General features: G+C 36.5%; 1 protein-coding gene across 7 annotated transcripts in view; it reads left to right on the top strand.

Moving 5' to 3' along the window:
- The window catches only part of PPM1B (protein phosphatase, Mg2+/Mn2+ dependent 1B), a 46,478-nt gene extending 32,558 nt beyond the window's left edge, over positions 1–13,920 (top strand). For 6 of the 7 annotated variants that reach the window (XM_009278395.2, XM_009278394.2, XM_009278396.2 and 3 more), the window contains 3 exons: positions 29–140; positions 4,195–4,252; positions 10,196–11,282. In XM_009278395.2, the coding sequence (XP_009276670.1) occupies positions 29–140; positions 4,195–4,252; positions 10,196–10,501 (476 nt within the window). In that variant the 3' untranslated portion in view covers positions 10,502–11,282. Of the gene's footprint in view, positions 1–28; positions 141–4,194; positions 4,253–10,195; positions 11,283–12,076 lie in introns of those variants that run through there. The other variant, XM_009278399.2, reaches the window with a different exon arrangement.
- The last annotated feature ends 942 nt before the right edge of the window (positions 13,921–14,862 follow it).

Here is a 14,862-nt window from a genome sequence, read left to right as displayed (position 1 = left end):
CTAAGGCCTTCTTCTGTTTTTAAATTAGAAATTATGGAAAAATCGGGTGAAGAAGGAATGCCTGATCTTGCTCATGTTATTCGTATTTTAACTGCGGAGAATATCCCTAATTTACCACCAGGAGGTGGTTTAGCTGGCAAGTGAGTACAGTACTGGAATTTCTTGAACTGTTTAGTTCACTGAAACAAATACTTTTATTTAAATGTTTTAAAGCTTTCTTATTGTAATAGCTATACTCAAATTAAAGAAAAAGTTATATTTTAAGCTAGTTTACCTTTTGCACTACATAAACATTTGTGTCACTGTTCCCACTCCAGAATGGTAAGAGGAAACAGATTGATCATATTCTGGTACATAACACACTAGTTTACTATTTCCATATGGCCATTTTAAAAAGTAAAAAATATTTATTCTTGGCTTTTTACTGCTTTACATTTGTTAAGAACTATCAATAATGTAACCAGAATATCAAAATACCAGCTCAGTTTTCTTGATGTCGTGCTCCCTCCACCACCTAATGTCCATAATAGGTTTGGGTCAATGCTTGTTTGCTCAGCAAACATTCTCATAAGAAAATTGGTTTTCTTTGTTTTAGTCTTAAACTGAATGTTAGAGAAGCAAGAGTATTGAACTAGGATATGCATTTTAAAACTTAATTGGAATAAACATTCAGGAATGACATTGGTTTTCTGGGGAGGCTAATGGTGATGTTCTAACAACCTATAATTCAAGGATTTTAATGAACAGAATTTAGGATTGCATAAACAATTGTTAATCTAGAATTTGCCAAACAGTGGGACCCATTATTACTCCTTAGCATAGGTCATGTTGCTTCTGGAACCCTTGTATTTTTCAAAATATGAAGTCCTATCCTCTGAGTATTTGTGCATACATCTATTTTCATTGTGTGTACTTATTAATTAGCACTGTTTGCCATGATTATTTTTCTTCTAGCCTTGAAAGTACCTGTATGTTCTGGGCCTTTTTCTCCACTTGTGTGCATTCCAGGCATTCAGAGAAGTTGTGGTGTGCCTATTCTTCTTAGTGCCTCTCAACTGCTGAATGAGTTGGTGTGTGTTGTTGTTTTGCTCATTTATAACTGCATCACATACTGCTTCATTATTCTGGAACCTTTGCATATAAATTCTAGTTAAATTAGTTGTGACCCAGGTTACATTTTTAATGGGCTTAGGTTCAGAATTTGCCTTTTGATGCCTTTCTCTCCATTTTGACTTTAAGTCCTGCGTTACAGAAAACTGACTTCAGGAGGTGTACCTGCAGCTTTTTTTAAGAGAATAGCATACAGTATTGAGTAACTTTTTCCTGGCCTTCAAACTTAGGACAAAGACAGGCAATGATGTATTTAGTTAACTTTGCTTGCAGGATTGAGCTCCTGAATGGAAATTTTGAAAAAGTACAACTACGTAACCCAAAACCACATACCGTGTAACCTAAAACTTTTGTCCTAACAAGAGAATATTCTTTGTCTTGAGATCCTTATCCTGTGATGTTACCAGGACATGAAGAGTTCACACTTTGTCCTTCTGTTTGAACTCTAAGACCTGACTCAAACAGGTTGCAGAAAGAGCTTGTCTGTGGCTGACATCCTTGGTTTTAGCACCAGTTACAGTTGCTCCTGGTTTTTAGTATGTCTGAGCTGGAGAAACGCAATGCAATGTTACCTTGACTAGACTATGTTTGCAAACCTTAGGAACCTCTGAAGTAGCTCCACTTCTACTGGCATTGTATACTTCCTTCAAGCATCTCACTTGTGTAGAAGCCCGTACTGGCTCATTCTTTCAGACAGGAGATCTAAAGGTGTCAACTCCGCTGTGGTCACGTGATGGTGGTCCTTTAAAATCTTACTCTTCAAACACTGGCTTCTGGCTTGACTCGGATCCCCCTGTAACTTCAAATGCTGCCAAAAGAATGGTCACTTATTGCTGAAGAAAACAAAAGTTCTGAGCCATCCTGTCAATTGGGCATTAGTACTTCCATTCAACATCTTGCTCCTGAATTTTCCCTTCAAAGGAAAGTACAAAGAAGCATGCTGTTCAAAGAAAGAAAAGTGAATTGCAAAGATAGGAAAATTCCCAAAGGCTTGAGTTTTAAGTCTGACTTAAACCCTCTGCAATGGCTATCTGCTGTTTCTATGGCAGCCTTGCTTGGACTGTCTGGGTGTTTTCTGTTACGTTGGTATGAGATACCATTGCTCTCCGTAGTACAGACATTTGGTCAGAATTGAGCCATTCCACCATCACTAAACGTGGAACTAAATAGAGAGAACCTTTTCCTGAATCATCTGCATAAAGATTTAGTTTCTTTTCTCTAGGAAAATCTTCCTTCAGTGCTGATGGATCCCATGCTAGCTCAGCCATGCAACCCTTCCAGAATTCTTAAAGCATTGACTTTAACTGTTGTGCCCTTGGAGAAGTTGTGTTCTTCGGTGTACTTTTCATATCAGACATAATTTTTGAAAGTGCCACTATCAGTTTAATTCTGAATTTCTTTCCTGGAGCTCATTCAGACACAGCCCCAAACCATGTGTGAACAAGCACAAATTGTATATACACCAGTGTCTTGAGGCTTCAAGTTGTCAGGTGTATCTGTTGTGCCTGCCTTCTGCTTGTCTTGGTAGATAAATGCTAATTTCATCATCGACATATGTTGCCTCTGAACACATGATAGCACGGTGTCTTTTCAGTGTTGTAGGTTAGTGGTCATCCTGAGATCTGATGCACTGTCTCTTGCATTCACTGGTCTGCAAACCATCTCCCAGAGTTCTGAGTATTTTAGTAGGTACTGTTTTAAATGCTGGATCATGACTGGAAAAATATATTCTGATGCTGGACACTAGATACCGAGATTACCTGATTTATTGCTTTGTCTCAGAAGTTGACATGCTTGCAACACTCCATTCAAAAACAGAGCTGTTTTGAATGTGCTTTTGCTTCCACGGTGTGAACAGAACAACCTCATCATACTAATCAGACCAAGGATCGTTCTAGCTCTGTGTCCTGTCCATAGGATAGCTGAAAGTAGATGCCTAGGGAAGAATATAAAACCAGGAAAATATGTAAATTCTTCCCCTATCATTATTATTTCAGTTTTCAGCTTCTCACAGCTGAGGTGCTTCCTGATCTTGAGGTAGTTTATGTACTTAGTGACTTTAAATTTCTCTTCCATGAAGTTAAATATGTTTAGAAGGTGCCTCATCAAACTTTTGGCATCCTCTGTATTCTGGGGCAGAAAGTTCTGTTGCATCAAGAGCCATCGTTGTGTATTTTTGAGACGTTTGCTGCTGCCTTCATTTGCTGCCCTTGTGCTCTTTGTTTGGAAGAGTCAACAGTCAGTGCTTATCCGCATTCTATAGGACATCGTTTTTATAGATCTTGGCCACTTCCAGACTTGAGAGTCTTAGTTCATGTAGCAGTTCTTTTTTGTTGAAGCTGTCAATAACTTCGATCATATTTATTATACTTGTCTGAACACTTCCCAGTTCTTACTATGATTTCAAGATGTAGGGACATAAACTTTTTCCCCTCAGAAGTCTGTTTATACTTTGGGTTTTATTTTTTGAGAAGCTGCTTGTGCTTATTTTGCCTGCCTGTGAAGGTTTGGCCTTACGTGGCACTGCCAGAAAGAAGTCTAGCTAGTGGCATTCGGGTTTTAATTTCTGCAGTGTGAATAGACGCTAGACAACACATCTCAGAGGTTGTGTACTCTGGGCACCACACTTCAAAAGTTTGTAGGCAAGTAGTAACCTGTGTGTATGTAATAAAAATGGGGGAAAGCCCAACTGTCTACAAGTTCCACATCCAGAAATAAGGCAAGAAAACCAGCAAACTTGAAGAATTTTGTTATAATAAGCAAAATATAGGTTTAAATGTTACTCTTGGCAAAATCTGACTATGCAGCTGGAACTTCTAAAGATGTAAAGGGGTAGACCATGAGGAGGGTAAGGTAAGAAAATGTTTTGCCTTGTTTAGTCTTTACAAATCCTGACTTACTGCTAAATCCCCAAACATCATATTGAAAGTGAGTAAAGACGCTGAGAGTGGGCTTCATCTTTTTAAGAGGCAGGTTAAAGGCAAAACTTCTTAAACACTTTGAAATTATTACTGTGCTCACTTTCTAAGTTCTCAATGTTTTGAACTCCTTTGTGCTCAATTTTTTTAAAACTTCTCTTTTTAGGCGTAATATTATTGAAGCTGTGTATAGTAGGCTGAATCCACACAGAGAGAACGAAGGGGTAAGTTCCCATTTTGATTGCTACACCTCTTTGTTAATGAGAACATCAAAGTAGTGTCATACATTAAGCAAAAGTGTACATCACTGGCAATAAAGTATTATAAACACAAAATACCTATTGTAGCATACAGTTCATTTTGACCTTGTTTTGGATGGATCTGATGTAGAACTTCATCCTCAAAAAGACAGCAAGGTGACACCTAATTCTGAAAGACTTTTTAGAAATTTGACTACTGCTTTTTCAGTCAAACCTGTGAGACAACAATGCAGGGTTTTTCTAAATTATAGCTTATTATTGTCAAAAATTATGGTCAACATATTCATTGCTTAACTAGCTATTATGTCTACTGTCCAGAAATCTAGTAGAATAGAGGGCAAACACTTCGTATTGTCTTCTGTAAGTGTGGAAGACCTTGGTACACTGAATATAAAAGATAACGAGGCATTGTAATATTGACTACTTTTTTAGAGTTTACACTATCTTTAAATATCCCATGTATGGTGGTCTAAGGAAAGTGTAAAGTGATTTTAGTTTACTTCAGTTCTGATTTCTAAAATGGCTTACATTCTTCTGCCCAGTTCCTAATAAGCTGAATTTTTAGTGTGTTGAAATACGGTTTACTGTAACTTTAAACCTGATTATTAGGTGGTTCTTAATATTAGTATAAAGAGTAATAACTGGTGGTCATATCAGTTGTGGTTAAATTTGTTTTAAAAAAATCCTTGGAAAACTGAAGAACTGATTAAAAAATATTACTGCTGGTACACATGTTGTCATTTCGTGTACAGTTTATGTGAACTAATCTGTGAAGGTACCATTCATCTTCTAGTAAATCCTTTGTCATATTTTTTCTCTTCCAAGATGGCTACAAGGTCCTCAGGTAGTCATTACAATGAATGGTGTTGGAGAGATGTCAACTTTTATTTTAAATACTCTGAAATGATCAATTGTGTGCCTTGAGATTGTGAATATGCAGTGTCACCACAATTACTGTGTTTTTCCCACTGTCATCTTCTCTTGGCTACCTATGTTTGGTTTATTCTCTTAAGTTAGAAAGCTTATGTAGGTGGAAGGGGCCACTATTGTTAGAGATTTCTTCTCTATTTGTACTCTAACTTTTCTGATTTTTAGGATTTGTTCCTTTTTTTAGTTTGAAAGTGATAGAGTATACATTTTTCATTTAACTTTCAACAAATTGTGCAACAGTACCCCAAAACAAGCTAGACAAAATTTTCCCCTTTTCAGCTTCTTTAGTCCTTCAGGAAACTCTGCACCTCTATCAGCCTGTTACTACTTTTCATAGTTAGCCAAAATTTTGTTCCTGCTTTTGGGGTAAAGTTATTGGTGAAAGTGGTTTATTTGAAGATTATGGCATAGGTTTTATAAGTTGGTTGTTTTTTTTAAGGAAAAAAAAGTTTGTCTAATGGTAACTTTCTAGAAATACCATATGCCATAGTTGCATTTATGATGCATCTTTTCTAAGTTCAGATTTACTTTTCAATAACCATGCAAGCTCGCTGAAAGTCCTAACATACAGTACAGCATCCTTTTGTGTATTGGCTACTTCCAGGAAATTTTTGTACATCATCCATTATAATTTAATAAAACGAGGTAGCTGAACTAAATATGCAAGTTACTCATAAAAGAACATAGCTTTAACCCTTATTACCATTAATAGCTTTGACCTTTATTGCCATTAGAATCCCTGGACAGTTGTTTTGAGTCCTTTTAATTTGGCTTCTTTAATATGAAATGCGAGCAGTACGCTCCGGTCTCTACTCTGTAAACTTTGCCTTCTGTTGGTATTTAGTGCAAATCTCAATAATGATTTGGATGATGCATTTTAAATACACTGAATTAAATTTTAGTTTGATCTTGTGGTAAGATGTCATTTGCCAGTCAGTACCTTTTCTTTCCATCCTAACTGATTCTGACTCAGAGCAGTTTGAGAGGAGGATGTGCCACTGGGTGAAGGATGCAATTCCTGTTTGCACTTTCCCAGCACGTAGGAATTGTTATCTTACTGTCCTTGACGTGGATTAATTTAGTGGGCCTCATCTCTGAGGTGATGAAAACATGACTTCGTCGCTAGTCCTTACTCAGTTCCAGGTATATATGCGGTGATCTTAGTCTTCTGAACGGAATACTCTAGTGCACGGGGGGTGGGAGGGACGGTAAGAGGGAAGGAAGCTGTTCAGTTGCTTATCAGACTCTCCACAATGTCTACACATTGTGATAATGTTGCTACACATCTCACATTTAAACAGGAAGCAAAGGTAGGAAGGAAACACACAGTACATCCCAATGATGACATTTCCAAGTGAGACCGAAATCGAACTAATAATGCCCCTGTTAGAAACTAGTATGAAGCAAGAGTGGATCTTCATACTAAAAATCACGAGCTGCAGACACAGATGCTAAGTCCGCAGAGCACAAAGGTGCACTGACTTGCGCTTGAGAATCTTTCCCCGTGTGTAGTTAAGTGTACACGTGTCTGTTAGAGCGTGGGCGTAGTGCAGAATACTGCTGTTACTAACTGGAAAGTCTGCCTGTGGTAGTCATCTTCATCTGATTATTTTATGTAAGGCTAGAATCGTTTTTTTAACCTTGACAAAATAATAATGTAACTAATTGCTAAAATATTAATGCACACGGGTAAAAATTTTAAACACAAAAACCCTACAAAAACAACCCAAACCAACCAGATTAACTTTTGCAATTGAGGGTATGACAGCCTTCTAGAGACTATACTTTTTAGTGTTGAACAGTTTAAACTAGTTACCCTGAGTTACTGTGAACTTGGATCACAATAGCTTTGCAGTTAAGTTTTTAGAAAGTATATAAATCAAAACCAAGGTGGTATCCTTTTCGAGATTAGCTTTGTTTTTACTCAGCTCTGTAAAGATTTCAGTTAGTGTTGTGCTTAGAATTTTTGTCATCCAAGCTCATGATTGTAGAGTACCTTCTTCCAATTCTTCACGTGTACTTTCTGAGAATCTTTAACATATAGCCTAAATAAGGAGATGTTGTGTGAGTGAGAGACTGAGGAGTGAAAGAATCCTTACTACAGCAGCACTCAGAGATCGCTAGTGTGGCTTCAGGGTATAGCAGTCATAAGTCTTTTTTTCTTTTAGGCATCTCAGCAGAGTACAAGTATTTCGTAAATCCAGGGCTGGAGAGAGCCCTGCATTGGGCTCACAAAGAGCAGCTTTGCCAGTGTTTCAGCAGAGGGACTATAAATGTGGTGGCTTGTGCCTTTACAAGTATGAGTGAAATCATAGAAATCTGTTATGTATTGGGGCTTGGTGCTTTCAGCTCTTTAAAGGGCATTTAAAAGAACTTCTTCATAGCTAAATAATTATCACTGTAATGTTACAATGCTATTGAGTCGGTGTTCTAGTTAACATGTTAAAGTATTACTCTTTCTCTAATGGCTCTACTACTTCAACCTTTTTTTTTTTTGTGTTCCTAAGACTAGGAGGCTACTATCTAGTTAGGCTACTTGGGTGTATATGTGTCCTTAGACACAAGGAACAATGTTAAAATTACAGTGGCTGTGTTAATAATTTCAGTGGCATTTGTTTAAAGCCATGTTTGAGTATCTTGTTTGAAACCAATCATGTTTCTCTCTTGCTTTTACTAATACTATACTCTGGCACTTTGCTAAATCGAATCATGTGTCTTTAAGGGCTGCTACAGATAATTTCAAAAATGTAAATGGACAAAATCCTTACACCCTTTAAACATTGTAAATCCTGTCCCTAATATGTAGTAGCCCTTTTTATATACATAATTTAACAGAGCAGAACTTGTGTAAAAATGGTGAATGCTCATGTTAACTTGCACAATAATCTTAGTTTTCAGGGACCCGTTCTAGCCACACATCATTAGAGAGAAATCTGCGTTATAGTGTGTATATATAGTGTATAGTATATAAAAGAGGCAATTTCTGTCCTACTGTGCGTGGGGGTTCTTGTCTGCTAGCACTGAGGGAGATGAGGGAAGCACAAAATAGCCTCCCATCAAACAGGGTGCAAAGCAAAGCAGGATGTGAGTTTGAATATCAAACACTAACAGCACTGTTATTTCAACTCCTACTAGCATTTGAATAGTTCAGGAGTCTCAGAGCTTCTATTGCTTTTACTCTTCAGTGTTGCATGGGAGCAGAAGTATTCACTTCAGTCTGCCAAAAGAATTTTTAAAGGTTTGAATATTGTGAAATGTGGAGATTCAGGGTGTATGTTTGCTAATGTCAGCCTTAGAGCAAAACTGATGGGCTGGAGGAAGTACAGAATTTGAATGTTCTCTGAACTTAAAAAAAACTGGAATTCTTCAGTTATGCTGCCTTGTTTAATATTAGCTAGATAAATACATAAATAGTACTTTTTTGTCAAAACCTAAGAAATAGGATACATCTGTAGCCTCATGTTGATGCCCGGAGCTTTCACTGACTTTGTGCTCATGAGGCATTAAAACAGTCCCACTTCATACATTAAAACTACCTCCTCTAACTTGCTTCTCCTCACTGGGCTCTTGAAGAGCTATCTGAATGTGAAAATGCTAGTACATGGGAGTCAAAACATCTCAAACTAAGACCAGCAAACCACAGTGGAAGTATGTGCAACAAATGAAGCTTGGAGGGATAGCATTATGTGCAGTAACATTCATTTTTGTAGTAAAATTGTCCCCTTTTTAACTTAGACTGTGCTAATCAGTCTTGGGGCTTCTATTCCAGGAACATTACAGCATCCAAAATGCTACTGAACCCAAGATATTGTCTTAATGCTGCTATTAAGCTCATAACTGAGTGACTGCAATATTTGTAGTTTATGAAGCTTTTGGACTAGATGACAGTAAAATGAGGTCAGCATGAGAAAAAGGCAGTCTGGATTTTGCCTCTAATGTATTGCAAAATCTGCCAGCTTTCAGAGATACAGTTCCATTTGTCTAGCTTGATAACTTGCTAGGTATTAATAATTCAAAGTGTACTATTCCCTTAAAGCAACAGTACTGCTTTAGCACTTGAAAGTTAAAATATCTAGTATCAGTCTCAGCACTGTAATAGATGTGCAAGTCTATCGCAAAAAAAACCCCAACAAAAAAACCCCAATTATTTTCAACTGAAGGCTTGTAGCCAAATAGGTGGTTTGCAGAGACCTTCATTCCTTAACCTGAGTAATAAGCACTGATTTTGTGCCATAGGTTGCTAGATTTTACTTTGAATTAGCTGTTCCACCTGTTGATTTTTCTAGCCAATACACACATCTGCCAAAAATCGTGTCTGTCTTTGTTCAAACACCACTACTGCTCCTGGTGCTGATGGGTAGCTGTGCGATTCTTTCATGGCAGCATCATGCATGCAAAAATCAGCCTTCAATGTAGAGGGATTGTTTTGTAAAACACTTAGAGCATTGATTTTTGATGTGATGCTTCAACTAAACTGCTAGCAGTAGAGTTATCTATTCTCTTTAGTGAGTTTTTCACAGGGCTGTGTTGCTATTGGCTGTGCAGAAATTCACAATTAAAAATATTGACCTGATGGCTAAAGAAGCTTAAATTTTCAAATTTTTCACATGATGACTGACCACAGTTGTGGGGAATATCGGCTATATTCATCGAAAGACAATTTGAACCAAGATGGAGTTAATTGGGAGGAGGTAACATGTTGATGCTGTCTGGCTCAAAATAAATTGAAATTATTAAAAATGCTGTTGTAATAGGTATAACTTCTTAAATTATTATGTTGTATAAAATAGACAAACGTGGATGATATTGTTCTGAGATGTATGTTGCTAGTAAGGTCTTTTAGATTCAAATAGAGTAAAGCTGATGTTTTCTCAGTCAGAAAAATTGTGGTGTTTTTTGGGGTTTTTTTTTAAATGTCGTTAGAAAATATCCTAGTTTAACTACTGATTTTTTTGGGGTCTTGAATCTTAAAAAAAGGACCCTGGCGAAGCCGAGGAAAGTGGAACGCAGGGAAAATTGGTGGAAGCACTCAGGCAAATGAGAATTAATCATAGGGGGAACTACCGCCACCTTCTGGAAGAGATGCTGACTAGTTACAGGCTAGCTAAGATGCAGGGAGAAGAGTGCACTGCTGAATCAGCTGCAGCATCTACTTCAGATACTCATGCTGGACCCAGTGACCCCGTACCAGACACCCACACAGAATCTGGGAATCGCCTTCCTGAAATACAGAGCTCAAATGAAGATTCAGGGATGAATGAGATGAGCGATAAACAGATGTAATGTTTTACATAGCAGATTTAATGCTTCGCTTTGCTTGGCGTATTTTCCTTTGTTTATATCTCAACATCTGTCACATCTATCCTACAAGTCTGTTTTTACTTTAGTTATTTGTACAGATTGTTTATACAAAGCTCTTTTTTCCTTAGAAGTTCAACTACTATGGTATATTATAGTAATTGCATCTGATGATGTGTAGCAAGCAGTTAACTTCCCATCTGAGACTTTGATTTTTTTTTTTAAATCCTGTGACACCAACAATAGGAATCTAACATGCTGATGCAAAAATAAATTTTAAAACTTTTTCTTTTAATTACACTTTTAGAAAATAATTTTGATGGTATATGTTTGCTAATTGTAAAGTAATTCACATCTTCATTGTATCTTTTATGCAAATTAATTGAATTATACAAATTCTTCAGTCTTTTTTTTCCCCAGCATCATATACTGCATGATTGTATTTGAATTGTGTATAGTTTATATTATAACTGAATTACAAAAGCTGTTATGTATTATGCATGAAATGTCTTTGATTTTTTTTTTTCCAATTTAGATTGTATCCACTGTTCATCATAAATATCTATTTTCTAGACGACTGTATTATTACTTCCCAGGTTGTAGCATAACATATATCCAGAAATGAAAATGTACTTAGATTTAGTACCTAGTGTCAAGTTCTAAGAATTTGTGTTTAAGTGAAAATAAAGAATATGCTGTGGAATAATATCTGTATGTATATTGACTCTTTTAAGCAAGTAATAAACTGCCTTTGAAATGCTATCACTTGGACATGACTTGAAACTTTTCATAGCTTCTCATATTAACTCATGATGTTCATTAGTTTCTACAAATATCTGAGTAATTTTGGGTTTGGCACATTCATCGTGACCCTCTATTTGGGCAACACTTCTCAGGTTCAAGTTAAAAATCAGCCACATAAATGAATAAACTGGCTATTCTACCTAATTTTACCTTCTACCAAATCTTTTCCGTGTCTTTTGGTGTACGACACGTGTACGTACATGCATTTGGGTAGATCAGTGGTAATACTGGGAATTTACAGTGGTGGTAACTAATCTGCTAATAAGTTAAATCTGGAATTCTTGTGTCAGTGGTCAGTTCATAATATAACATTTGCACAAAAATATCATTGTTCAAAATAGGTACAGATTTCACTGCCTTAATGAAAAAGAGCCTGTGGGAATTTCTTGTGGACCAGGAATACCTGAAGAGCTGAGTTCTGTAGCATTTTATAGATTTTTTTTTTTTTGGTAGTCCATAGATGTAATATCTATTGATAGCTATGATTTAGTACAATTTTAGATCATATTTAATTTTAAGTCTTTATGCTTATAGCTTTACTGGGTTCACATTTTATAAAAGTGAATTCCCTCCTGAAGCTGAGGAACAGAGTGTCCGTGTGTGAGGAAGTGGGCAGGTATGGGGGGGGGAAAAAGGAAAATGTCATCTGTCTTACGCTAGTATTCTACTTAATTATGCCAGTTAAATCCAAAGTACAACAAAATGTTTTCATTTGTATTGGTGAGTAGTAATATTTCTCCTCTTCTTTTCCTGTAGGGTGCTGGAGATCTAGAAGATCCGTGGTAGCCTTACAAATCTACTAAAATGCTTTTGATTCTGAAAGGGGGAAAAAACCTTTTAAATCTGTTTTCTTCAATACAAGGGAAAAATTCTGGTGGATTTCCAACATTTTGTGAAATGGGCAGAAAGATATTAGAATTTTCCATCATTTGTTCATTTTTGTGTTTTCTGATATTGCCACTCTTAGCATTGCCTGTACTACAGTATTTCTACCAGCCTCGGGCATACTGATTACATCTGTAATGAACTTTGGCCCTAAGAAGGAAGGAAGGAAGGAAGGAAGGAAGGAAGGAATGATTCCCTCAGCAGATCAGTATATGTACCTGAGGTGCACGGGATTGTAGGTGTACTTTGAAGATACACTATGGCTAAATGAAATGTGCAACACACAAGCGTGAGAGAGTACAAGTAATTGTTTGAGACGTTACTTATCTCACTTTACCGAGTTGGAAGGCTTTGCAGCTCTGTGGCTTGGAAGTAATTTCAATTGGGCAATACGCTATCAGATGTGTATTTTTTTTTTTAATTTTCCAGTTTTACCTGTATTACCAGACCGTTAGGTTTCCCTGCGGTGTCCAAATTGTGATATGTTGCCTACTGCTTGCTTGAAGATAAGTGTATTTGGCAATAATATATGAAGATTCTAGGCATCTAAAAACAGTAAGAATTTTACGCATGTGTACAACACACCCTTAAACTCTTGCTAGAGAAAATCTTTTAAAACCAAACTGATGAATTTATAGTTAGTAGTGACTTGCTTTGACATCTCTCACAGCTGCAGGTTTTTTTAAAAAATGCTGAAAATTTGCCTTTATTATAATGTAAATTGTGATTATTTTTTTGTTCTATATGTGGTTTTCTATAGTTTTTGATTTTTTTCAGCTTAAGATACAGACAGAAGTCTTGTGTAATATGGGTATAATTTTTAATTGTTTGCATTATTTTCAAAGTTCAAATTATCACTTTGAGATTACTATAAATACACTTAAAATTATCTATTTTAAATTAAGAAAATATTAGAGATATTTTCATGGGTTCGATGACCTTTCATTTTATAAGCAATGGGCATGGTACAGAGTGGCTGTCATGTAAGGGACTTGAAGATTCTTAGTTTAATTCTATTTTTGCAATAACCTTGACTTTTTTTCTGACTTCTTTGAGTTGTGCATGTAATGAGTCCAGTAAATGCTGAAAATGGGGAAGAGTAAAGTATTTATCTAAAATAAAAGCTATTGGGGAGGGGAAACAATGAATGTATCCATCTGTACATGACTTACATGCTGTGGATGCCTTGTAAACATTTTCCTATTTGTTTAAACTGTGTTTCAGCGAGGATGTAATTGCCCTTGTGTGTAGTTTTAAGCTAATGACAGTCATCAACTGGTTTTGTGTGAAATGGAACTCATGGTAGTTTTCTGTAACTTTATCCCCATGGTGAGTCTGTAAAAACCACACGCTCTTTCATACTGGTGCCGAAGGCCAGCTTTCCCAATCATTTTGATTCACTGTGTATCTGATTTTTTTTTTTTGGTCTAGAGAGGATTATTGCCACAGTATATTTTATTTATTCATTAGATTTTAGCCTTGTAAGTTAAAGTGTTCTAAATGATGATGTTAACAGGTATTTGTCCCTTTACTGGTTTTTTTGGGGTTGTTAAAAGATAGGGAATGAAGAATGCAAAATGGTTTATTGTTCAGACTGTCCGCTCTGGTCCAACCCTGTACTGATAGTACCTTCCCAGTATGATATTGTGATGTTTCATACAATACAGTGAACATAACCAACTTGTTATCTTCAATAAAGGATTGCTAAAACAGTGTGATATGCTTTATATTTTCTTGAGAAGGATTTGTCAAGAAGATGCAAGTTGTTCTATATAAAAAGATAACCAAATAGGATTTATGAGGTGTCTCTTAGTGATGGATTTGTTTGTTCTATAGCGAATGTGGCTTTTTGTCACAATAAGCCAGAAGTCTCAAAGTGGGCTTCTCTGGGGAGACAGAAGAGTACAAACAACACTTAGAGCTCCTGGGGCAAATCCATCCCAAGTTCAGCTGGAATGAGTCTTACTCCAGCTACGGGAGAGCATTCATTTAAAGTCTAAAAATTCAGATTAAACTTAACTTTTTAGTCAGCTCATTTCTTGAGGTTTCTTAAAGATCTGAGGTTAGACCTGTAAAGTTTTACTTCTGTACAGTGTTTTGGATAGAAACTTCTCTAATGTTAACGCTCTCACGTTAAACCATCTACTGATTTTTTTTAACTTATTAATGAAGTTGTTTAGCTGGGTGGGAAAGGAGAACGAAATCCTCCATGCTACTGATACTGCATGGTAATAACCTGTCTGAATACTTAGTGTTACTGTGGAATGGGTGTATTTATGAACAACCTCTAGATTTTTTTTGAGTCTATAAGCTCTATAAATCTGTAAGTTCTCTGAACGTTTTTGTTGGTTCTGCTTGCACAGCGTAACCGCTGCACACTTTCCTCATGAACTGCGATTTTAATACCTTCTTCCACTGGTAAGAGTTCTTGTAATCCGTAGGCTCCAGCCCTGTGAACAGTTATATGTGTAGTTTTTTTCCATCGTGTGGATAGTCTCCCTGAAATAAAAGGGTTTATGCTTTTATTGTATAGAAGTGAAGCGTGCACGTAGGTTTTTCAAAGAGAAGGACCATAGCTTGCACAACTACAACAAAATGTAAATCAAGACCTCTTTTTTTCTCTAAATTAGCACTACTTTCCATTCGTGCACCCACTA

This window comes from Aptenodytes forsteri, unplaced genomic scaffold (assembly GCF_000699145.1).
Source record: "Aptenodytes forsteri isolate BGI_AS27 unplaced genomic scaffold, ASM69914v1 Scaffold130, whole genome shotgun sequence".
Taxonomy (NCBI): Eukaryota; Metazoa; Chordata; class Aves; order Sphenisciformes; family Spheniscidae; genus Aptenodytes; species Aptenodytes forsteri.
Note: the sequence above shows the minus strand (reverse complement) of the source record. Positions and strands in the feature narration are given on the sequence as shown.